The 25,199-nt window shown below is 48.0% G+C and overlaps 1 protein-coding gene across 5 annotated transcripts in view; it reads right to left on the bottom strand.

Annotated features, from left to right (window-relative positions):
• The window catches only part of LOC146075579 (patatin-like phospholipase domain-containing protein 6), a 48,101-nt gene extending 22,902 nt beyond the window's left edge, over window positions 1–25,199 (bottom strand). For 3 of the 5 annotated variants that reach the window (XR_014473595.1, XM_083184945.1, XM_083184942.1), the window contains exons 1-18: window positions 25,148–25,188; window positions 24,612–24,727; window positions 22,895–22,942; window positions 21,189–21,288; window positions 20,215–20,267; window positions 18,968–19,005; window positions 18,753–18,893; window positions 17,455–17,614; window positions 16,469–16,552; window positions 14,823–14,951; window positions 13,067–13,147; window positions 12,889–12,961; window positions 12,721–12,810; window positions 11,192–11,265; window positions 10,522–10,608; window positions 10,362–10,439; window positions 9,958–10,160; window positions 1,079–1,210 (exon numbers count right to left, since the gene is read on the bottom strand). Coding sequence is in view for 4 of the 5 variants with exons in the window: in XM_083184945.1 (XP_083041071.1) it covers window positions 1,079–1,210; window positions 9,958–10,160; window positions 10,362–10,439; window positions 10,522–10,608; window positions 11,192–11,265; window positions 12,721–12,810; window positions 12,889–12,961; window positions 13,067–13,147; window positions 14,823–14,951; window positions 16,469–16,552; window positions 17,455–17,614; window positions 18,753–18,893; window positions 18,968–19,005; window positions 20,215–20,267; window positions 21,189–21,288; window positions 22,895–22,942; window positions 24,612–24,614 (1,574 nt within the window). In the remaining variant the exon portion in view is untranslated. Of the gene's footprint in view, window positions 1–1,078; window positions 1,211–9,957; window positions 10,161–10,361; window positions 10,440–10,521; window positions 10,609–11,191; window positions 11,266–12,720; window positions 12,811–12,888; window positions 12,962–13,066; window positions 13,148–14,822; window positions 14,952–16,468; window positions 16,553–17,454; window positions 17,615–18,752; window positions 18,894–18,967; window positions 19,006–20,214; window positions 20,268–21,188; window positions 21,289–22,894; window positions 22,965–24,611; window positions 24,728–25,147 lie in introns of all 5 variants that reach the window. The other 2 variants (XM_083184943.1, XM_083184944.1) reach the window with 2 other exon arrangements.

The raw sequence follows: 25,199 nt of genomic DNA, 5'->3' as shown, positions 1-25,199 counted from the left end.
AATGTTGCTGTTCTGCACTGTAAGGCCATGGGCCAACAAGCAGCACACTGTGCACCAACATTGGGGGTTGGTCATTCCTTAACCACTAGGGATCAGAGCATGCTACGGCTTCTGTATAAGGGAGAGACATCACAGTATGTAAATAATAGGTTTACATGTAGTTCCCTATTTATTGCACATTTGTCTGTGGTGTCAATACGAACATGCTACTTTGTATGATTATTGCTAATTACAAAAGTGACCCAATAAGGTGTAGAAACATTCACTCCTGAGCAAATGTCTAAAATCAACAGAGGTAGGAAAAGAGCCTAAGCTTACATACAAGCCCTCATTCTGGTTGACTTGCAAACCTGCGGATTTCACAGTTAAGCGAGGCAACCTAACGCCGCCGCCCCCCCAAACCCCCGCCCCCCCCGCACACACCCGGTACACCGCATATTCCCCACACGCATGCGAATGGATGTTTTGCATAAACATTCCTACACAGCTTGCTTGCCGGGTAGAAATCATTTAATGGACGCCAACTATTCAATGATTTCGACGGCGCTCGCAAATCTAAGTTACTCTCAGGTGACAGGTTTGCGGTGCCATTGTACGGGAAGAGGGTGGGGGTATATATGCTTCTTTTTTTCCCTTGTGTATATTAATACAGATGTAGCCGTCTACAGCGTTGCCGGATCGCCACCGCTCGTTCTAGTTTGGCTCACCAAATTCGCACCCACAGCATGAAAATCACCACTTGGCGATATCTCCAATCAATGCATTTCTATGAGCCATGGGAGCAAATTAGAGGCACGCGCATGGTGACGGGATCGTGCCAATCATCTGTGGAGTCGCACATGGTGATTGGCGTGGCAACGATGAGCATGGCTACCCCTGTGTATATATCATTGCTGCACAAGATATCTACAGTAACATAAAAGCTATATAAAATTCACAAAGATAAGGCCGGAATGGAATAAAGATTACCCACATATACATTGCCTAGCTCCTTCTATAAACAGGACACACTGCATTTCCCCCACCACCACCACTCCACCGCCCCATGACATGTGTGTCTGCATGCTTGTATCTGTACCTGTACAGCTCATTACCGGCCTCTACACCTATCCAGTCAATGGCGAAGTCCACCTGCCTCACAAAGGGAGAGACATGGCGAGCGACGGAATGAGCCACAGCGAGAAGCACGGGGGGGTGCGAGCGGAGGATCCTATGAGGGGAGAATAGGCCTGATGAGAAGCAGGGATGACCATGGAATCAAGGACAGAATAGGGAGAACAAAACAGGCTGTGGGGGGAATAATATTCAATGTCATTAATTCCAAAGGACGGCTGTACAATCTGTTATACCTTCATGTTCCCAGTAGCTTCTTATTATCCCCAACAGTTTATCTAAACTCAGTCTGTTTAAACCTGTACCCCAAGCGGGATACGGTCATTGGGTCACTAGCATGTTGGTCGACATGCATTATGTCAACATGAGTCTAGGTCAACATGCAGGAAGGTCGACCTGAGTCTAGGTCGACATGGGTTAGGTCAACAGTCAAAAGGTCGACATGGGGTTTTTTCGCATTTTTTTGAGCCGACATGTGCCGACAGGCGGTAATTCATGACCTGCCATCTACTAGGGTGTGGTGGGACAATAAAATAGTGTGCCGAATGTAGCGAGGCACCGTGCCCGAAGCATGACGAGCGCAGCAAGCCATGAGAGGGGTCGTAGTGCTACGTTTCAGTGTCCAAGTCAACTGACTCACTGCCAGTTGGTGATTTTCCTCTACAGTATTTGAATTTAGAACTTAGCTGCACTGTAGCCTCACTTCTGGAGCAACCACTTATGCTGCCAATCGCATCTGATCGCATCAAGTGGTGCCCAGTGCAGCACCCGATGTCGCATGCCATCCTGCGATGGACATCAGGTGCTGGAGGGGTGGTGTGTTGGCTGTGTAGGGGGGACCGGAGCTGGGGACCATAGCGGTAGAGCTTTCAGGCGGTGGGACTTGTCAGCGGCAGCAGTTGACTCTGAAACACTGGGACGGCCCTCTGATTGGCTGAGGCCGCTGAGAGAGCGCTTTCTCAGCCAATCAGCGGCTTCACATTCAGGCGGCCGCTGATTGGCTGAGAGAACGCTCTTTCATCTGCTGCCGCTGCCGCATGAAAACGCTCCCTGCTACACAACCACCATGCCTCCCCTGCTGAGTCCCTCCGGTCCCCAGCATTAAGGTACCGGCTCCCTGCCAGCGCTCTGGTCCCCATCCCGGCCCCCCCGAACCCGCCGCTGATTGCATTCGAGCAATCGCATGTGGTTAAAAACCACATGCGATTGCTCATGCAGTTCTATAAATATTATGTGCAGCTCATAATATCTATCGATGCGACATTCGACGGTGTGCCTGCGCATCACGTCGAATGTCAGCTTAAAAATGCATGCAATCATTCGATTTATCAGCCAGATGTGGCCGAAATCGAATGATTGCATTCGACATCTCACATATGTATGGGCAGCATTACGTATTACTCCTATTTATCTCCTTTTTCTCTCCTCATCAGGAGAAGCCCGGAGAGGAGACTCATCTGCACTTTGGGAGGGGCTAAAGGATTTTGGCGGTCTGGGCCATGTGGAAGGCTTCCCCACCTTCCCAGGGGGCTGGTAGAGTAGGCGCATATGTTATTACTGCTTATTAGTATTACATAATACTGCAGACATGTCTAACATAAAGGCTTCGTAATGTGAATGGTCTGCTCTGCCCATAATAATACAGGAGCCTGAAGGTCTATGGCACCAGCTGTGGAGATACAGTAAGTGCTGTCTCTGTCTGTGCGGATCATAGACTCCCTAACCTTTGAAGGGGCCACAGTCTTTGTCCTCGCCATGCAACAAGCCCCCATATTCCAGAACGCTGGCCACCTCTATCAATCAGATGTCAGGAGCCAGGTTTTATGGTTCAATCTGTTTTGTTTCTGTTTGGCTTTTGACTCACTGGTGACCTCCAGTGGTAGGTCTGTTGCCATTACAGCCCTGTGTTCTTTGAGCTATCATTCACAGGCTGTGAGTTATTAGCTCGTTAATCAGGAGCAGCCTGGAGATTCACCAGCTGTTTCAATCACCTGAGGCCTTTATAAGCCATGCTCTCCTGGGGATCTCTGCCAGTGATAGCTTGTTGTTTTTCTGTGCTGGTAGCTGCAGATATACTGCTCTCTGGTCCTAGGTCCTGCTCCTGTTCCATTCAGTCTGGATTCTGTCGGAGTCCTTCTCACTTCAGTCTGGGTCCTGTTTACAGTCTTGTCCTGTGTTGTCTGGGTCCAGTCAAGTGTACTATCCTGCTGCAGTCTGGATCAAATATCATTGTCCCCTTGCTGTCCTAGTCCAGGGACCTCCAGCCGTGGTGCAGCCATTGTCCAGCTGCCGTCTCACTGCGGTCACTGTACAGCCGTAGTCCAGCCGTTATCCAGCCGCCCGATTGCTGCGGTCAGTGTCCAGTCTTGGGCCGGTCACGTAAGTGCTCCAGTGGAGCCTGGTTCCTTATTCTTTATTCCTACGGGCAAGCGGCCCTTCCTCCTTAGTTATAATCATTATTATCCTGGTTCTGCTCTCCGTGGTTCGGAGAGGCCCACAACTGTGGGTTTACGTCTGTTTTGGGGTACCGTCACTTTAAGAGTACTATTTTTATGTTGGCGTGTGTTGGTTTGGTGGCACCCTATTGTTGCTTTGTTCTGGTGTTTGCGACTCGGTCGCGCTGTCCCGTCCTTGGCCTGGTGCCGGTTAGTCAGGGGTTTTTTCAGGTAGGCCCGTTAGTTAGATCTGCCTTTTGAGATACCCCCTGGCGATCGCTCACCCCTTGTCACCACATAACACCTGGCTGCATCGGGGTCGGAGCAGGCTTAACCGGCTCCTTCGAACGCGGCGGCTACAGGCGAAGCCTAGCACTACCGCAGGGGTATTCCATCTGCCCGGGGGACTCAACAGAGTCAGTGTAGGGTTTCGCTGTGGCCGTTCTAACCAGCGGTCCCGGCTACGGGCTCACGCCTGATCTCCAACTCCCTGCCTCCTGCATCCTCACGTACTGTCTCTGGATTTCCACGGTGGGTAACCCCCAAGTCCGTAACATTATCACTGGCCATACCGATATATGCATGTGTTCGCAGTAGTCATAGGTATACATGCATATATAAAATTTTGTTTCAAGGTGATTTGGGTGTTTTTGATTGGTTGCGGGACTTATAGATTTTTTCATATTAAGATTTTTTTTCTTCCCGCATTTTGCCCGTTACAGGGTTTTGCTTTATTTAGCTTGCCCAGTTGGTCTTATCTGTTTGTTTCATTGCTGTACTTATCATGCAGGCCTTGCAAGCTTCCTTGCTGGCCTTAAATACGGCCTTTACAGAATTAAAACCTGAGCGGGTTAAGGGTCTACAGCAGTCATTTCTGCAATTGCAAGATCTGTTAACCCAAATTTTCCTGGATCTGTCTGAGGTTTTTGGGGCTCAACCAGCTCCTAGGGAGACCCTGGCTAAGGGGGTAGTCAGTCAAACTTCAGATCAGGAGATTCAGAAGGGACATAGAAGTTTTTTAAGGCCAAGGCTCACACCCGAAGAGCGGCGACGGCGTAAAAACTTTAACCTATGTCTGTATTGTGGGGAATCAGGCCACTTTCTCCAGTATTGTGAATTGCGCAGACCTGGTGGTGGTACCGGGAAGGATTTTCCTCAATCCAAGTGGTATCAGGAGGTTACATCTATACCTGTCTCCTCTAAGCAGGAGGAACCTGACCACACCGCCCACATACGTAGCGCTCCGACTTACAACTGGGGTCCTAGGACTAGAGCGCCCCATGTTGTGGTACGGAATCAGACGGGAATGTGGAATTCATCCACAAAGATTCCAGACAGAAAGACGTTGGATGCTAGTCTTCCAGTCAGGGAGCTCAACGTTCTTTCAATGTTGGAGTTGCTAAGTCCTGTAGAGGAGTCTCAGGTTTTTCCCTCAAAAGGGGCTTCAAGTGGCATAATCCCAGAGGGGGTCCTTGAAACAGTCGCCCCTAAGAGGGTCTTGGGGAACTTAACCCCACATGGAGTTATGGAGGTCATTGCTCCTGATGAGGCCTTGGGAGGCATAACTCCGAAAAAAGAATCCCTGACATCAGTCTCAGCCGGGATTTCTAGTGACATCTTCCCCGATCTTGGGGTTCTCGGTGTTGCCTCTGAGGTTGTGGATCCAGGAGTCCCGGTCTCCTTAGGCGAGTCCGATGCCGGGGGCTCATCTAGCGGCAAGGGCGCTTGGGGCTCATTGAAAGTTTGTGGTGCTCGAGGTCAGTCGAGCCAATTTGATGCCCAAGGCCTGCCGGGCATGTCTGATGATACTCCTAACACTCCATACTTCGATGGAGATTTGGCCCAGCTCCGACCAATTGCTCAGCAATTCCTCGCTAAAATGGACTTCTCACATAATATGAAGATAACTCCTACTTCTGCTGTTCGTTATCTCTTATCATGCTTTAGAGGAGGAGCTTTGGAGTGGGTTAAACCTCTCATAGAGGCTGACGATCCCATCCTAAGGGATCTTCCGGGTTTCCTAAAAACCGTGCGGAAAGTGTTCAGCCCGAAGGCCGTAGCCCCGAGTGGGGGCCCAAAGGCCGTAGCCCCGAGTGGGGGCCCAAAGGCCGTAGCCCCGAGTGGGGGCCCAAAGGCCGTAGCCCCGAGTGGGGGCCCAAAGGCCGTAGCCCCGAGTGGGGGCCCAAAGGCCGTAGCCCCGAGTGGGGGCCCAAAGGCCGTAGCCCCGAGTGGGGGCCCAAAGGCCGTAGCCCCGAGTGGGGGCCCAAAGGCCGTAGCCCCGAGTGGGGGCCCAAAGGCCGTAGCCCCGAGTGGGGGCCCAAAGGCCGTAGCCCCGAGTGGGGGCCCAAAAGTCTGTTTCGCCCCAGAAGGTGGGCAAGTCTGTTTTGCCCCAGAAGGTGGGCAAGTCTGTTTTGCCCCAGAAGGTGGGCAAGTCTGTTTTGCCCCAGAAGGTGGGCAAGTCTGTTTTGCCCCAGAAGGTGGGCAAGTCTGTTTCGCCCCAGAAGGTGGGCAAGTCTGTTTCGCCCCAGAAGGTGGGCAAGTCTGTTTCGCCCCAGAAGGTGGGCAAGTCTGTTTCGCCCCAGAAGGTGGGCAAGTCAGTCCGGTCCCTGAGGGGGACTCTGCCAGTCCGGTCCCTGAGGGGGACTCTGCCAGTCCGGTCCCTGAGGGGGACTCTGCCAGTCCGGTCCCGGAAGTGGACTCTGCCAGTCCGGGCCCTGAGGGGGGCTCAGTCCATCTAGCCTCAAGTGGTATCATAGAAGCTGTGTCCCCGGAAGGGGTGGCCATATCCTTGTCTGAGGTCCCAAAGACCACAGCCTCAGCGAGGCTCTTGAGGGCCGCAAACCCAGTGAGCATTTCTGTCTTGCCAGCTTCTCGGGAGGCTTCAGAAATCTTAGACCCAAAGGTTGTTGCTCCCATAGAGAATTCCAGTTCTGAGGTCCCAGAGGTGGATGTCCCTACGTCCATCATATTTGATGGAGATCTTGCCCATTTTATTGCCCTGGTTAAACACTATACTTCCCTTTTTGAATCAGGACCAGCTTCAGGGGTCACTTGGACTAATATTATATACCTCCTCATTTCTGCCTTTAGGGGTAGACCTCAGACATGGGCTTACAAGCTGATCAGGTGTTGTGACCCTTGCCTTCAGGATCTCTCCTCTTTTTGTGATGCTGTTATTAAGAAGTTCAGTCCCAAAAAGAAGGATGGGGTTCCACCAGCTCCTGGAAATGTGGTGCCCAGCATAAGCCAGGGGCTTAAGGTCCTGGCTTCTGGAGACTCACAGTCTCTGTTTGTTCATTCTTCTGCCTCATCGCTTGGTCCGGAATCCAGGAGTTTAGCTATTGGTTTTGTCTCACTGACTCCTGACAAAAAATTTTTGGACACATCTGGTACCTGTAATTCTGGGTCTAGGGAATCCAATAAGAGTTCTGCCTATGGCCAATTAAGACATTCTTCCCTTTCTGAGATTCCATCTGTTAAAAAGACTCTCATGATCTCCTCAGATCGAGACTTCAACTCTGTTTCTGATTTGGTAACCCATAGCTGTGATTTGATAGAAGGTACCATCAGATCTGATAATGTGTGGGGCCTTAAACTGCTGATTCCATCAAAATCTAGGAAAAAGAAAAAGAAGAAGCATTAATCTTTTTCTGCTTTCCTGGATCATCTTATTTGTCTTTTTGGTTGTGCCCTGTGGTCACCCTCTAGGGGGGGCACTGAGACAAGCCGTGGTTTTAGCTTGCGTTCACCTTTCTGTTGCCTTTGCCCCGTTTTCCAGGGTCCAGATGCTCATTATTTTTTGGAGGTCTGGATTTTGGGGTCTGTTGACCCCTCCTCAAGGGGGGGGTACTGTCAGGAGCCAGGTTTTATGGTTCAATCTGTTTTGTTTCTGTTTGGCTTTTGACTCACTGGTGACCTCCAGTGGTAGGTCTGTTGCCATTACAGCCCTGTGTTCTTTGAGCTATCATTCACAGGCTGTGAGTTATTAGCTCGTTAATCAGGAGCAGCCTGGAGATTCACCAGCTGTTTCAATCACCTGAGGCCTTTATAAGCCATGCTCTCCTGGGGATCTCTGCCAGTGATAGCTTGTTGTTTTTCTGTGCTGGTAGCTGCAGATATACTGCTCTCTGGTCCTAGGTCCTGCTCCTGTTCCATTCAGTCTGGATTCTGTCGGAGTCCTTCTCACTTCAGTCTGGGTCCTGTTTACAGTCTTGTCCTGTGTTGTCTGGGTCCAGTCAAGTGTACTATCCTGCTGCAGTCTGGATCAAATATCATTGTCCCCTTGCTGTCCTAGTCCAGGGACCTCCAGCCGTGGTGCAGCCATTGTCCAGCTGCCGTCTCACTGCGGTCACTGTACAGCCGTAGTCCAGCCGTTATCCAGCCGCCCGATTGCTGCGGTCAGTGTCCAGTCTTGGGCCGGTCACGTAAGTGCTCCAGTGGAGCCTGGTTCCTTATTCTTTATTCCTACGGGCAAGCGGCCCTTCCTCCTTAGTTATAATCATTATTATCCTGGTTCTGCTCTCCGTGGTTCGGAGAGGCCCACAACTGTGGGTTTACGTCTGTTTTGGGGTACCGTCACTTTAAGAGTACTATTTTTATGTTGGCGTGTGTTGGTTTGGTGGCACCCTATTGTTGCTTTGTTCTGGTGTTTGCGACTCGGTCGCGCTGTCCCGTCCTTGGCCTGGTGCCGGTTAGTCAGGGGTTTTTTCAGGTAGGCCCGTTAGTTAGATCTGCCTTTTGAGATACCCCCTGGCGATCGCTCACCCCTTGTCACCACATAACACCTGGCTGCATCGGGGTCGGAGCAGGCTTAACCGGCTCCTTCGAACGCGGCGGCTACAGGCGAAGCCTAGCACTACCGCAGGGGTATTCCATCTGCCCGGGGGACTCAACAGAGTCAGTGTAGGGTTTCGCTGTGGCCGTTCTAACCAGCGGTCCCGGCTACGGGCTCACGCCTGATCTCCAACTCCCTGCCTCCTGCATCCTCACGTACTGTCTCTGGATTTCCACGGTGGGTAACCCCCAAGTCCGTAACATCAGACAGAGACATTGGCATTTTTAAGATGCAATCGAAGGCCGTATGTCTTAGTTCCAGGTTGGAGCTCCAATGTTTCTGATGCAATTATCTAGTAGTAAGGATGTTGGTAAATACAGAGAGTGTTTTACACTGAAGTCAACTGCTCTAGCTGCTGGATGTATAGCGGTCATTGTACATACACATTCGTCTATGATTATAAGAACATCAGTGACTATGCCTAAACACATCTGAGACATTACTGTGGTTCTATGGGATGGCACAGACAGAGAAAGGGTCATTTACAAAGCTGCAAAAATGTGGTTCTGTTTCGTAGCACCATTTGACTACATTTGCACTATTATATATATTAACAGTATATAGGGATGTACATGGCTTAACGTGCAGGCAAAATATCTTTGCTCCTTTTGATTGGTGGCAGGTATATCTGTGATTTCTTGCTGAAACTGAACTACCAGCACAAATGTATCAGGTGTAGCATCTAGGGTATCTCTTCCCCCATTGGCTGATAGAGACAAGAACAACCATATCAAGGAGAAAATGGAGAACATCAGCGCCCACAAACAAATATCCCAAAATACAAATGTAATCAACCTCTGTTTTGATTCTGGTCAGCATCTCTTCTGGGGACAAACCAACAGGCCACATGACCATTGTAATTCCCAGGTCCTATGGTCATATATTCTCACTGCCTTTTCAATGTGCAGAGAATGACAACATCCCTCTTCAGACTTTTTACAAACATAAAGTGCCCATACACGGAACAATGTGCTCTGTAATTTTTGTATATATACACAATACAAATATTCAATGCGGGTTTCAAGCCCCTGATGGCGAGCTATATGGCGAGCAGTGCCGTTAGCTCACCATCAGAGTATTCAACGCCGTCCCCTTCACTTGTTGTTTCCTCCTCATTGGTTCTTTTCAGCGAGGTGGAAACGGCGAGTGCGGCCATAAAAACGAGTGGGCTCGCGACAAAATGCAGTGGGCTTGCTGCATTTACGGTGAACCTTGCCCTTTAAGGTAATCCTAGCCGTCTTCTGATGGTGAAGATTTTGCCGGAACATTGAATACAGCGAACGAGCAGTGAGGGGGTTTGGTGGCAAGGATGGCTTGTTTTCGGTGATCCTCGATGAAAACAAGCCATACTTGTCATACAAACCCCCTAGCCGGTGGCATTGAATACTCCTCAAAGCGGTAACAGCGCATTTTTGTACTAGATGAAAAGGGCCTCCATCGCATATATATCATCGGCATAATTGCAGAACGTTAAATTCACATCTACATATTTTGCAGTTATTAAATGACCCTTGTAGGCATGAGACATACAGTACAATAATGCAGAAGAGTGGCCAAGATGGCTGAGAGACTGACTGGTAAAAATGAGTGCGACTGAGGCAGAGGAATGAGCTGTCTCGCACGGCTTTAATGGTGAAGATCAGGGGCTCCCCGGTAAGAACGGTCAGCTGTCCAATCATCTCACCGGGGGTTGTCTCAAAGACATAGGAATCCTCCCGGCCAGTCACCCCCTGATAAACATGGAGACGGCCTGAGAGTACAAAGTGCAGCCCGACATCCTGAAGTGGGAGAGAAAGAAGAATATGCAAGAACATCAGAGAGAAAATGGATAATAAAGGAAATGTTGGGCAACAGTGATTGGAGGGTATGACTGGGAGAGATACGAATATAAATGAAGAAGAGGATGAGATGTAGAACGGGGCTGCTGATTGGAAACAATCTGTCTCCTACTGCTGAGAGCTCTCTTTGGGCCCACTCACCTGCTCCCCTTTGCGAGCAATAACGGTCTCAGCCTTTACATGATGAATGGACACCCTGTTATCCAGCAAAGACCGATCCTAAAAGAGAGTTTATCTGGGTAAAGATGAGAAACAGAGAAATAGAGTACATACAAAAATGAAATAAGTGGAGACTCCTCACATCTAGATCCATCAGTGTGGCCAGCTGCCTCTTTCCATTCTCTAACAGTCTGTCAGTCTCCTCCTCAGACTCCCATTCAGGAACACCCTGCACAACCAGCAAACTATAGTAAATGTACAGATTTTTTTTTCAACGTTCTATAGAACACCTATATTTTGAGAGTGATACAGAAAATAAAAGGGGAGGGGGGGGGGGGGGGGGGGCAATGGGGAAAAAGGACATAATCCCAGAATCACAATACATTGTCATGAGACAAAGAGGTAATACATAAAAGTGCAACAGGACATTTTATAGAAATATACCTATACAGCCATTCCCATACTGTACATATGCTGGTCATAAGGAAAAATAAACAGTTTCAATGTAAGGTGATAACAACAGGGAGGCTCGTAAATTATCTAGGTGCTCACTTCAGGGGAAAAACAATAGGACTGCTATACTAGGGGCCTATCTCAACGGATGGAGGGACTTATATGCACACCACGGAGACCAACGGAGGGCATGATAGTAAATGTACAGTTTTATCTCATAGGATTAGCAGAAAATCCAAATAAATCACATTATGACATCACAGATTTATTTGAAAGAAGAGGTTGGAATTTAAGGATATTAGATCACATGTGTGCTATGCAAATAAGGCTGGGGGCGGGGTCTCTGCATACAACCTTACCGCTTCAGAGGCAAATGCAGGACTCTGTCCTCCAATACTCTGCTCCAACTCGCAATCCAGAGAGCGCCAGAACCCTGCACATGAGATAAACCTTGTAATAGCAAATCCCTGTCCTGAGGCTACCAGATGCCCTTTACCCTCAGGGTATGACCAGAAACATAACATGGTGCCATCCAGATGTATTGCATTTCCACAATATGAAGTAAAAGTTTACTGAACCGTGACAGAACATAATACACTTGTGATTTTATCAAACTTATCCTGGAACATTGAAGAGCCTTTGCCACCTAAGCAAGCTGGAGCAGATGTGAGGCTGCCACTGATCTGCGACTGAGACGGCTGGAAGTGGTAATTGTTAACATCAGAGACACCCTAAAAATGGCTGGTCACGCCTGCGTTTATTTCAGACACACTCGGAAACCACCATGTTCCACCCCCAAATGCCAGCTTCCTGTGAGTCAAACTGCAATTCAAATGCTGCATACAGTACGTGCAGTTCTCTAATCAGCCCCTTTCTTATTTAACTAAACAAAAGACCGTGGGAGCATTTTTGGCACAAGTTGCGAACTAAAAAAAAAAGTGAAGTTGACCAAAACAACCAATCACATAATTATTACTTATTTTTCTAGTGCAATTCAATGACAGCTGGTTTCTGTAGGCATAATTACATTTATCTTGTGCACCAGCTTCACAAATGTTACTGAAATAAACTCTGAGTGTATGCCCTCTAGTTTTCAAAGTACCCGTAAATCAGTGGTTCCCAAACTTGCTTGAATCACGGCAGTGTTTTCATTTTTTTCACAGCACCCCTAGGATAAAAGTTTTTTCTGGATCAATTTGGGGAAAAAATATATTTCCTAAATTGTTCTTACCTGTAATCTTTAGGTTCAGATACAGTATGTGGTGGATGTATGATTACTTGCCATTAACACTAGTTTTACCTACCAGTTTGACTAAAAATGATTCAATTGGATCAACAACCCAAGGCACTCCTGCAACGGCCTTGCGGCACCTCAGGGTCAAATGTATTAAGCCTGCCAAAATGATACACTGGAGATAAAGTGGAAGGGGATAACGCACCAGCCAATCAATGCCCAACTGTCATATTTCAAGCCCAGCTGATTGGCTGGTGCGTTATCTCCTTCCACTTTATCTCCAGTGTATCTCTTTGCCTGGCTTAATACATCTGCCCCGCAGTTTGGGAACCACTGCCTTAAACACATATCTTCAGTAAAATGTGCTGCACTCACTACGCTGCGTTCTCTGCGTCTTGCACAGGTTCTATTCTCCCTCTATGAGGGTCGTGGACTCCCACAAAGAGGAATAGCCCCTGTCAGTGCACTGGAAGTCATGATTCCGACGTTGGGATACTGACCGTTGGGATCCCCCCTGTTAGGCAGTCACCCAGCACCTGGCAACATCACCACTTTTCATTGTTAAAAGCTTTAGTGAATTTACCCTCCATAGAAGGAGCAAACTTCCACCTTGGAAATAACATGGCAATGAGAAGCATACAGCGTAATACCCACCGGCCTTTCTCATAGACTTAGATTTAAAGTTTCCCAATGACGGCGCTCTCCGGTAGACTGGAGGAACCTTTATAGAAGCGGCTGTATCTCCTGCAGAACAGACCGGAGATGTAGTTACTATAAGCGGGAAAACTCTCCAGCGACAAGGGAGAAAGGAACAAATCTCACCTTCATCATGTGTTATACTTCTGGAAAGAGGAGGCCGCGCAGCTCGGGATGGGCGTGCTACAGATGGCTGCTCCTGTAAGGACACAGTGCTCCAGGTGAGTACAGATTATATCTATCAGTCCCCTCAGATGTACACACCCCCCTCCCACCCTCAGTGCTGAGATATGACAGGCCTCACATGCACGAAGAGCTCAGTAGTCAGGCCTAGGTAATGGTGCAGAGCAAGGAAGGTGACTCTCTGTAAGCGTAGAGCAATGATCTGCAGAGAGAGAGAGGAAAGGGGAAGGACACAGTTACGGCCTATTCACATATCACAATATAGGTTTAATTTATCAAGGGCCCTTCGGGGCTAATTCAGGCCCAATCAGAAGGGGCCAAATCCGTCTTCGTTTCGATGAGCAGACCCCCTGTGTGATACTTGCCGAGGCTTTCGCATGGGTAGGGAAAGGAGGGGTGCAGGTCAGGGGGCGGCATCAGGGGAACCCCCAGCATTTTATGAGTGTCCACATGAAAACGCTGGCTGTTCCCTTGGAAACGGCGGATAGCGGCTGTAATAAAAGACAGTTGAGACTGACTTTTATTACCGGAGGCAGGAGAAAGCATTTGATGGTGAGTGACCATCAAATAATTTGTGCGGCTATAGGGGGCCGAGCATTCGACGGGGCAGTGGGCAGCTTGCTAAGCAGCAAAATATTGCTGGGTACTTGTTTCCTAGCACGGCGCCACAGATTTTAATTGTATGCAATCGGATTGCAAAAATCGGGTCAATCACATCAAATGCAACCAAATTGCATGCGATGCGATTGACCCGATTTTTTACATTGGAACCAATGTTAAATGGTCCCTGAGACCCGATTTTACATTGGCCCCAATGTTAAATGCCCCCCAGACCCCATTATTCATTATATTCCCCCCCATTGTTAACGCCACGCCACGATCAACGTGAACCCGAAGCGTGGTGAGCGCAGCGAGCCCGCGAGGGGCGGTGGTACGCGTACTCCGACCTTTTCATACCCCCACAATCCACGTCTGCGCGGAGTTGATTTTATATAGTGTGACGAGCGCAGCGAGCCACCGAGCCCGAAGCGTGGCGAGGGGACACGCATTACTTCAGACATATTACGCGTCCCCTCGCGGGGTTTGCCACGCTTTGGGCTCGGTGGCTCGCCACACTATATAAAATAAACTCCACGCCGACGTGGATAGTGGGGGTATGAAAAGGTCAGAGGACACGTACCGCTGCGCTCGCCACGCTTTAGGCGAGCGCAGTGGTACGGTTCGGGTTGGCGTTCATCGTGGGGTGGCGTTAACAATTGGGGGGCATTTCACATAGAAATTACCCTTAAGGGTGGGTATACAATCAAAAATTGGGTATGGGGGGAAATTTAACATTGGTTCCTATGTAAAATCAGGTCCATCGCATTGGTCGCATTGTATGCCATTATAATGGCATACAATGGACCCGATTTTACATAGGAATTTAACATTACATACAATGCTTACAATGAAAGATCGGGTCGGTCGCGTCGGTCGCATCGCATGCCATTATAATGGCATGCGATGGACCCGATTTTACATTTGTCGGGAAACCTCAAAAAAAGCCTGAAAATCGGGTCTGTCGGGTCCCATCGCATACCTTAAGTTAAGGTATGCTATGGGACCCGATGGGCGCAATGCTAGGAAACAAGTACCGATTGCTGCTTAGCGAGCAGGTCTGAATCAGGCCCTGATTTCATTGTTAAGGGTCAATGCACTTATGTCATTATTATTATATAACCTCTGCATGACACAGAGATCTTATGATTGGTAAACGGCAGAATGGAACCAATGGCCTGTGCAACGTGAGGCAGCCTTACTGACCACTGTGCTGGCATGCTGCCCTATCCCTTAAATATATGACACTGTCTGTAAATAGGAGACGGTCAGCCACCCACCTGCACAGTCCGGATCAGGCTCTGTGGGTACATCTTGAAGACGGTACAAAATGCCTCTACGGGAAGACGCAGCACCATGCTTTTCTCCACAGCCTTGGCAGTCACTGTGCGATATGGTCTCTGGTGGCCCTGGATGGGGAATAACCTTATAACTAAATAATGCAGAGTAATGATTAAAGTATATTCCCTAATGTGTAATTCCAATTATTTCTCACTACAAAGTTATCCAGCTACAGTATGGAGGTCACTGGGAACTCCCTTGCACATCTGCTCATCTCCTACACCAATGCTGTTCCTGACATGAAAGGATGTGGCAGGAGGACAACTCTGTCTATAGGGGCCTGACCACTCATCATTAATACAGGAGTCATCTCCACTGGCGCCCAATCACTGAAATGTAAGCGCAACTCAGCCAGCGTCTTGTTGGCCTTGAATTTGAGATTTGAATATCAGCCCTTACGGTATATCTGTGTTTATGTCTGTTGGTTTGGGATATATCACTTTGCCTGGTACTTGTGTAATAGGACGGTTCCCGGCTACGCTACGTTTCCAGCGTGGGCTAAGCTACGCTGTCAGCGTAGCCCAACGGCTGCCTAGCATTCTTATTGTAGTGACTCCGCGGCAGCCCAATGGCTGCCTAGCGTAGTGACTCCGCGGCAGCCCGGCTCTGTTCCATGACGTCCATGGCTCTGTCCCCGGCATCCCTGGCAAGCCTAGTGAGCACCTCTCACACAGCGCTGGTAACCACCAGATCCCCTGTGCTGATGGATGTCAGCGGAGAAGGGATCATGCAGGCGCCGGCGGAGAGGCGTCTCAGTATTATTGTGGCAAGGTACGGCAACCCTGCCTATGTCCACTTCAGGGAGAGCCTACTTTTCAAACCCCACTATCCACGCCAGCCCGAAGCGTGGCAAGTGCAGGGAGCCCCGTGAGGGGACGCGTTACGCGTCCCCCCAACCTGTTCATACCCCCACTATCCACATCGGCGTGGAGTTGAGTTTATACAGTGTGGCAAGCGCAGCGAGCCACCGAGCCTGAAGCATGGCGCAGATTACTTTAAAGGTATTCCGTGTCTGCTCACCACGCTTCAGGCTCGGTGGCTCGCTGTGTTCACCACACTTTATGAAACCAACTCCACGCCGACGTGGATAGTGGGGGAATGAACAGGACGGGGGGACGCGTAATGCGTCTCCTTGTGGGACTCGCTGCACTTGCCGCACTTCAGGCTGCCGTGGATAGAGGGTGTGTTTCAGGAACACATATTTGACAGGGATGCTGACTACGCTGGCCGCAGGAACACTACGCTACTTTTGACAGGGACGCTGATTACGCTTACTACACTAGTGGGAACACTACGCTACTTCTGACTGACTACGCTGGCTGCGCGAACACTAAGCTGATTCTGACAGGGATGCTACGCTAAATATGTAATGGGCGCTGTGCTATTACACAAGTACCCTTTGCCTTCTCACCGCTACATGTTCTGAGGTAAAACCATGTGTTATGACGACTAGTAGTGAGTAATATGGTACAAGACTTATGTATGGCACAAAATATACAAAAGACTGAACACATACACAATGAATGATATATCGATTGTCCACAGTGGGTGCACTGTTTCTACTGGCAAAACATTGAGTACTCACCGTCAGCACATCCAGTATACTGAGTAGACTGTGCAAGTTATCACCAGGAGCAACAGACTTCATGTAGTGCCGGGTACCATCCTCCTAGGGAAATGTTGTTAATTGTACAGTAATATGAAAGGTTCCAGGGAGACAGCTGTACTCTATGGATTAAAGACATCTATGGTACCACAGGACTGGGTCATCTTCAATCTAGCATCAATCCATCTACAAGGGCTAATGTACAGTACTGTATATGGCTCCTTAATGCTGGATCAACAGAGCTGCGGTGCCTAAAGGATCCCATGCAACTTCTCCGAGGGAAGACGTTGCATAGGATCTCCCTTAACCTGCCCAGCAGCTTCATCTGCAATCGCAGCCGAGGCGGCGGGATCAAAAAAATCTTGATGAGGGAGGCCTGAACGCAAAGCTGCTTTTTTTTTAAATGGACAAAACCTGCAGGTGGGGCAGATGTAACATGTGCAGAGAGAGTTAGATTTGAGTAGGGTGTGTACATCAAACAACTGATATCTATATTGCAGTGTAAAAATAGAGCAGCCAGTATTTGTCCTGCACAGAAACAAATAACGCCCAAAGCTAACTCTCTATGCACATATTACATCTGCCCCACCTGCAGTGCACATGTTTTTTTTCCATTAGCAAACCAAATGTGCATTGTGAGCCAACCTGAATCACCCCTAGAGTTAGATTTGGGTGAGTCAAAGATGGACCCTTGAGGCTAAGTTACTCTGCCCAGTTGAGTATCTGCTGTGGACTGCAAATAACACCTAGATCGTATAGTATCACATATGCAGGAGAGCCATTGTCATAATCTGCTCTAAGCAGTCACAAGACTACGTAAACCTTTCCATACATTGAGGGAAGTGCTGGTGGTGTGGCCGTTGTGCTATTTGTGGAAAGCATACAATACGATTACTATGTCACTAGCCACAAAAGCCAGTAATTAGGCAGAAGAGATGGAAGTGAGGCAGTGAGGAGAGTCTTACAGGATCGGTCAGGGAAAGCTCCAGTCTCCCCTCCAGGACAATATAAATGCTGGAGTCCGGCTGTCCGGGGCAGAACACCAAACGTCCGGGGTCGTACTGCTCATACACCACATGCTGGCACAGCAACAGGAACAGTGGCCGCTCAAAGTGCCCCAGCACCCTGTCCAGGAGGGAAAGACACAGGTTATATGAGAGATGCTGAAGTCAGGGAATTTATTCTGTACATCCTCTGTGTGTAAATGGATAATGTCAACATTACTCAGATAGTGCTGACATGAACATGGCTTTGCTAAGTGCATTCATTAATACTACTGCATACAGACAATAACCTCACTTATACAGTATATACGACCAGTGCTATCCCCCAAGCAATAAGGTCACTTGAGGAACATCTCTGCGTGAGTCTTCAGATGCAGTTACTGTATAACAACTGGTGGCAAAATAAAATAAAAACATTTTTCTATCTTGTGAAAACAGAAATAGGATTGCAGTTTACTATGTTCAGGTCAGGTTATGGCCCGTGCTGTCACCAAAGAGGTCCTGTCTGAGAGCAGGGCAATATACTGCCACCTTTTCGAACTGGTCTTCGTTTCCATTTTGTCTGGGGTCTTGGGAACTTAGGGGCTTATGGGATCTATGTACTAACCCTTGGAGTGAGATAAAGTGGATGGAGATAAACTACGAACCAGACCCTAACTGTCATTTTTTCAAACACAGCCAGTAACATGAGTTAGTAGCTGATTGGTTGGTTCTTTAGCTCTGCCCACTTTATTTCTCTAAGGCTTAGGAAATTGAGTATAGTAAGAAAGCTGTATCACTTCCACACCAAAAGCAGCCATTTTGTGAACTACACAAATCTGAAAACACAGCCAATCACTTTTCATTGGAATCGTGTGTCATCACTTATTCATGTGACTCTAGTACCTAATGAACTCATAGGCATAGGGGTCACGTGAGCGAGAATACAGTATGGCCCCCAATTGATGCCTCCCCTTTGGGAATAGCTATACAAATAGATAACATGGGGCTGGGGCAATGTTCATAAAAAAAATGGGAGTAAATAACAAAAATAACTCATGCAAGCTCACCACCATCATCAGAAGGCAAAGAAACACCTGCTGACATGAGACGGAGTATATACTGTACACGTTTCTGCATACTCCCCCTATAGCGGCAAGTCTTCCAGTACTGCTGGAAAGTGACTGTAACCAGGAGGTGAACTCAGGTCAAGTCCGCTGCCCCTGCCCCAGTGGAAACACATATGGTGCCTGTAGAGAGAATTCTACTGTAGTTCTTACCGGACGCTCTGCAGCATGTACAGCACCTCTGGGGGCAGATTAGGGGCCGCCGGCTCTGCTGGGAGGCTGGTGAGAGGATCTGGCACTGGATTTGCATGATGCAGAGGAGTAGGGGTAGATTCCCATCGTCCCTTCCGAATTCTAAAATATGGGATCTTACTGAGACTTATTTTGGTAACACAGAAAGTTAGAACAACAGATGTGGCCTCCTTTACCTTTCTCTTATACTCAGTATTTTTTTCTTCTTCTTCATCTGCAAATAAATGGAGACGTGATAACTGCCAGCATATTCCATAATAACGCTTTTATCAGTTTCACAGCTGCACTACTACCTCAATCATCATAAAGCCACAAAGTGGAATTCAGAGTTCTCAGTGCTGGCGAATCGTTATGTCCCAGGAAAGTTGGCATAGATGTGATTGACCAGATCACATAGTGCTTTTCCAGCATCCAAGCTGGCTCATGATCACTCAAAAACGGGTGCCCTGATGGGATCCCCACAGTTATATACCCGACGTCGGGATCCCAACTGTTAAAACATTGACAGATGGGTTCCCGACGGCCACCGGCTATTCTCCCTCGTGGGGGACCACGACCCCCATAGAGGGAGAATAGAATAGGTGGCGAGCGTAGTGAGCCACCGTGCCCGCAAGGGGCTTTGTTGCGCTCGCCATGCTGTCTGAGTCCGGCCAGTCAGGATCCCGATGTCGGGCTAATGACTGTCGGAACCCTATACCACACCCAGCAAAACCGTGAGGCACGGAAAGCCATTTATGTCCTGCACAACATACTTAACCTACTTTTGAAAACTAGTTTCAGGGAGATTATAGTTGGTAATATAATTTTGCACAGCGCCCCATTGTCATGCCCCACCCAAAGGGTGTGTCTAGTTCCATTTATGGAGAGATTATGAATGTGGCACCTAGAATCATTGGTGGGTACTGCTACATCTGAGAGGAATCTTTTAAAATGACTTATATACAAATGTAGATGAGCCCCAAGCTTCAAAAGTGATAAAATGGAGAGTGATAACCAGCCAATCAGCTCTTACCTGCCATGTCACATTCTGGGTTTGAAAAATGTCAGGCAGGAGCTGATTGGTTGGTTGTTTATCACTCTCCATTTTGTCACCTATGAAGCTTAGTGCATCTGGCCCTCAATGTAAATGTATCTGTCTCTCATTCCTTTTTTCCCAAAAATGTAACAGTGTAATGTGGTCTAGATGACATGAGGGAGATTTCCAGACTAATGAGGGAGAGAGGGAGATTGCTGTTATTTCAGGGAGTCTCCTGCAGAATGCAGGAGGGTAGGTAGCTATGCTGTACAATTAATCACATCTAGTCCAATTCTCCTCCATCAGACTGATCACTTGGCAGCACATTACAAAGTCAGCCCAACTTTATCAATAAAAACAATATTTTGTTTTTACATTTTCTAAGCAATAAGTGATACATTACGTCACCTTGTGTGAAATCTTGTGCACTGGCCGTCTCGTGACGTCATTGGCTGGGGGATCTGTGGATAATTACATGGTCATACATACCGATTACTAAAAGGTGAAGGATAACTAATGTGCATGCAGAAATATGCTTTTAAAGTACACAACAAATGGGAACTATTCAAAAGCGTGTAGCTACAGTAAACTGTAGAAAATCTAACAGGAATCTAGCATTATTTCCCCCTCTAGTGGCAAACATTGAAAATTAAGGCCCTGATTCAGTAACTCTCAGAATGGGGCAAATTCGACGCCGTTCCGATATTTGGGGGCCTGCACGCGTGCAATCGCATATTGGCACATGTGCGGACCCTAGCAATGAACGGCTTCTGTGAGTTATACACTTGTCGGCCCATTATGTGCGGGGGTGCTGGGGGCAGAGACGGCGCTGAACCATGGGAACTGGCAGGGTTTTATAGGCATTCCCATTGGTACACAGGCAGGCCAATGTCTGTCTGGGGCGGGTGGCTGACGTCACAGGAGTTCAGCTTCCCGCCATTTCTTTGTCCAGGCACATACAAATAACAGTCAGTCTTCACTGACTTCTGTTTGCAAAGGCAGAAGAAATCATTTGATGGTTAGTGACCATCGAATGATTTTTCCTGCTAGCGGGATGAGGCATGTGAGGGGATGTGTTCTCATACACATCACCTCGTATTCAGCGGGGTAGTGTCGCAGCTCAAGCTTGTTATACAGCAACCTAAGGGTCAGGTGCACTAAGTTTCAACAGTGATACAATGGAAAGTGGTAACCAGCAAACCAATCAGCTCCTACCTGCCATGTCACAGACTGTGTTTGAAAAATGTGAGGCAGGAGCTGATTGGCTGGCTGTTTATCACTCTCCATTTTATCACTTTTGAAGCTTAGTGCATCTGGCCCTAAGTACAGTACACAATGTAATTCACCCAGAAAGCAATGACTTTGTGTCCCTCTGAACTCACCTGATTTATGAACTTGCATCACCCACTGGATAAGCCACAGTAGGCAGGCTCCTCCCACAAGAAGCCCCGCCCCCAAAGTGTAATGTGTCATTGTATAGTCCTGGGGGAAAAACACAAAATTCTGAATAAATGGGACACACGTACACACTTCTTTTGAATATGATGTAATGATATCAACCAGGAACGGCTGGGAACACATGGCTACAGGAGAAATCCCTGTGGCCCCCTATTGTCTTGATATATAGGGATTTATTCTAGTTCATTCTTTCTGACAAAATCCTTCTTAGATGGACAAAACCATGTACACTGCAGGGGGGCAGATGTAACATGTGCAGAGAGAATTAGATTTGGGTGAGTTATTTTGTTTCTGTGCAGGGAAAATACTGACTGCTTTATTTTTACACTGCAAGATAGATCTCACTTTGAAGAAAAACCCCACCCAAATCTAATTCTCTCTGCACAAGTTACATCTGCCCCACCCGCAGTGCACATGGTTTTGTCCATCTAAGAAGGATTTTGTCAGAAAGAATGGACTAGAATAAACCCCATTGTCACTACTCCCAACTGTCCCGATAATACACGGGACAGTCATGTTTTTTTGGGACTGTCTTGCATCCCACTCGTGGCTGGCAGTTTCCAGTGGTGGGGGGCAGGTGGGAGTCCCCCCTGTCACTGCCATTTAGATTGGTGTTTGGACATGCTCATTCCAAATCTATATCACTCTGCATATTTTCAATCTACCCCACCTATGGCAACAGTAGGATGCCTCAACCAGTTGTAATTACTGCCACGTACCCGTGCATGCCCCAGATAATCCGACGGGTTGCAGTCATTAGGACAACAGTCAAAAGGTCCACACATGACACTGATCACGCATAAGATAGACATGATTAAAAGGTTGCCACATGCAAAATGTCAACATAAATAAAAGGTTGACTTGAGTTTTTCACATTTTTTTCAAAAAAAGGACTTTGCCATACCGGCGGACATGGAGGGAATACAACAGTGAGCACAGCGAGGAACCGAGCCTGAAGCATGTGACCGCAGCGTGCCATGCAAGGGGCCTCAGCACACTTATACGTTGTACATGTCGACCTATGTCAACCGACACAAAAAATACATGTCAACATTTTTCATGCGTCGACCTTGTAGCATGTCGTTCTAATGCATGCTGACCTTTTTCATGTGTCCACATTTTGACTGTTGACCAATAGCGGTGTACGTTTTGACTGTAGTCTTAGTGACTGCAACCCGTCAGATTATCTGGGGGTATGCAGGGATACATCAAAAGGTCAACGTGGTCAAAAGGTCGACATGAGTTTTTCATGGTTTTTTTTAGAGTCTATGTTGACATAGGTAGACATGGACACACCGTATGAGTGTACCGCTGCGCTGGCCATGCTTCAGGCACGGTGCCTGGCTGCTTGCACACTATTATAATCTAACTCTATGCCCACGTGGATGGTAAAGTATCTTTTTTTATGTAGACCTTTCCCATGTCGATTTTTTGACCATGTCGACCTTTTGACTGTAGATATAATGACTGCCTACTGTGAGGGGTTGGTACAAGAAAAGGGTTATCAACCTTTACGATGTACATAGTTGCCAGGGCAACAGATATGGACACAATTTAGTGTTTAAATCTAGTGACAGCTATTGATGTACTAAGCATGTGTGTCAGTAAATATAGTTCTGGTGATACTTACCCCCTCAGCTCCTGCTAAGCTCCAACCTTCCTGCATCATATGAGTGTCCTGCACAATGAAAGCAGTTAACCTCCAGAAAAAAGGTGATATTTTAGTAATTTTCAAGTTACTGAACTAGGGGGTCAATGTACTAAGTCTTGGAGAGTGATAGGGCGGGATGTATTATAATACATTGCTGCAGCGATGTTAGCGCATATGTACTAACATGTGCGACTAGCATCGCAATGCGGTGACAGATACCCGTGATGTGGAGGCCCCACGTTATAGCTGTGACACACTGCTTGGGGGCAGAGGAGTTTGATAGAGGATGGGACCTAGTGGGGTCGGCATCTGCGGTGGGCGGCGATAAAAGCCCATAGGATTCTATAGGGTATCGCCACACATAGGTGGCAATACAATGCCCTGCGAAGATGGGGCGGCCGGGTCTTAGTACATTTGAAAGTTTTTCCCTTAATACATCCCGCCAATAAAGTGGAGAGAGATAAAGTTTTCCCCTTAATACATCCCGCCAACCAGCTCCTAGCTTAATTTTCAAATACAGCCTGTAGCACAATAGTTAGTAGTTGATCTCCCCCTATATGAGGTATACCGTATACACAGACAGACAAAAGCGAAGCATTTCTTTAAAGCAGATAGCTCTCTTGCTACTGTGCTACTTGTACCACATTTACAGCTGAACTGCCGCTCGCTCCTGGGTTTTTGGACTCTGTTCCAACCTGGCAGTTGTTCCCTTTTACATCGGTGTCCCTTACCGGCGTCCAAGCCCCGACCCGGTGCTTGGAGATGACATCATCTCCAAGTGCCGGAAAACCAGCCAGCAGGGACCCCTGCAACGCCGTCTGACACGCAGGGGGCAGCCCAGCACCTGGGAAATCTGCTGGGCTGCCCCCAGCCTCGTTCTGTGAGGTGAATAGATGCCGCACACAGGCATCCATTCACCTCCTCCCAGCCTCTGCTGCTGTCTGCATAGCACTGCAGACAGCAGCGGAGGCTTTACATGGCCCCTGCCCAACCTCCAGACTGCGGTCCGGAGGTTGGGGCTCCCCTATTGGTGGTAATTAGTCCCCGTGTCGGATAATCCGTGTCATAGGTGCCGATTCTGTGGGTGCTTGAGGGCCCGAGCACACACGGAAATTGATGGAGCACCCACCCGCTCAGCAGCGGCCCACCCGCCCGTGTCCCACTGCACTCCCCCTCCTTCGTCGCTGGCACAGGTAATGTGTGGGTATTTATGTATTTGGCACTGTGTGGGCATTTATGTACCTGCACTGTGGGGGGGCATTTATGTATTTGGCACTGTGTGGGCATTTATGTATTTGGCACTGTTGCCATAATTTGAATATTGGAGACAACTGTGCTGCATAATATAAATCGGTCTTATTTTGTGGCCACGCCCCTTTCCCATGAAGCCACTCCCCTATATTTTTGTCTTGAGCACCCACCAGCAAAAACATAAATTGGCACCTATGATCCGGGTTACCCATTTACGCGGCACCTGACTCCGAGGAAATTCCGTGTCCGACCCTGAGTATTTGCCGGGTCGGACACCAGAGGAACAGGACCCATTTTTTTTTGTTTTTTTTTACCCCTTTTACACCAAGCCCCGGCCCAGCAATTACCTGGGTTGAGGCTCTGGTGTAAAAGGGGTATAAGTAGTAACCAATGATAAGACTAGATGATGTTGTGGTACATTCCTAGGTGGTATTGTGCTGCTTACCATGTTACATAATGATGGACCTCAGCACCATTCCCCACCCAGTGTTGTGTACTAATCGTCAATAGAGAAAATCACTTCACTTCATTCGCCAACCCGTCCATTCCAATTGGCATTTTCTGCAAAACAAGTGGCTGAATATGGGTTACCGAGGGTAACAGAGCTCACTGCAACACCCCAGTACAATTACTTCATCAAGCATCCTTTTATACTTTGCATTATTACAGAAAGGTTAGAAACATCTTTTAACTTTTCTTATGATAAATATGATTGAATGCTGAAGCAATTCATGCCCAGTTTCTTCCCATAATTATGTACATGACATTTTTCTGCAGAGCACTACATGCTGCTGCATTATCAGTGCACTGCTTCTGATTACAGGGCATGTGTTCTTACTGCTACTAACTATATAACATAATGTAAAATAATCCCTGCTCACATGCAAATCCCTCTCCCAGAGGACTACTGCACCCCTGCAGACTATTTTGTACCCCATCCCTACAATCAATGCATGGGAATTGTTACACAGAAAACTGTACTTTGAACCTGTCAGTGTCCTCACTTGCTCGACCTTCTCCAGACTTGTTATCA

This window comes from Crinia signifera, chromosome 4 (genome assembly GCF_055691185.1).
Source record: "Crinia signifera chromosome 4, ASM5569118v1, whole genome shotgun sequence".
NCBI lineage: Eukaryota > Metazoa > Chordata > Amphibia > Anura > Myobatrachidae > Crinia > Crinia signifera.
Note: the sequence above shows the minus strand (reverse complement) of the source record. Positions and strands in the feature narration are given on the sequence as shown.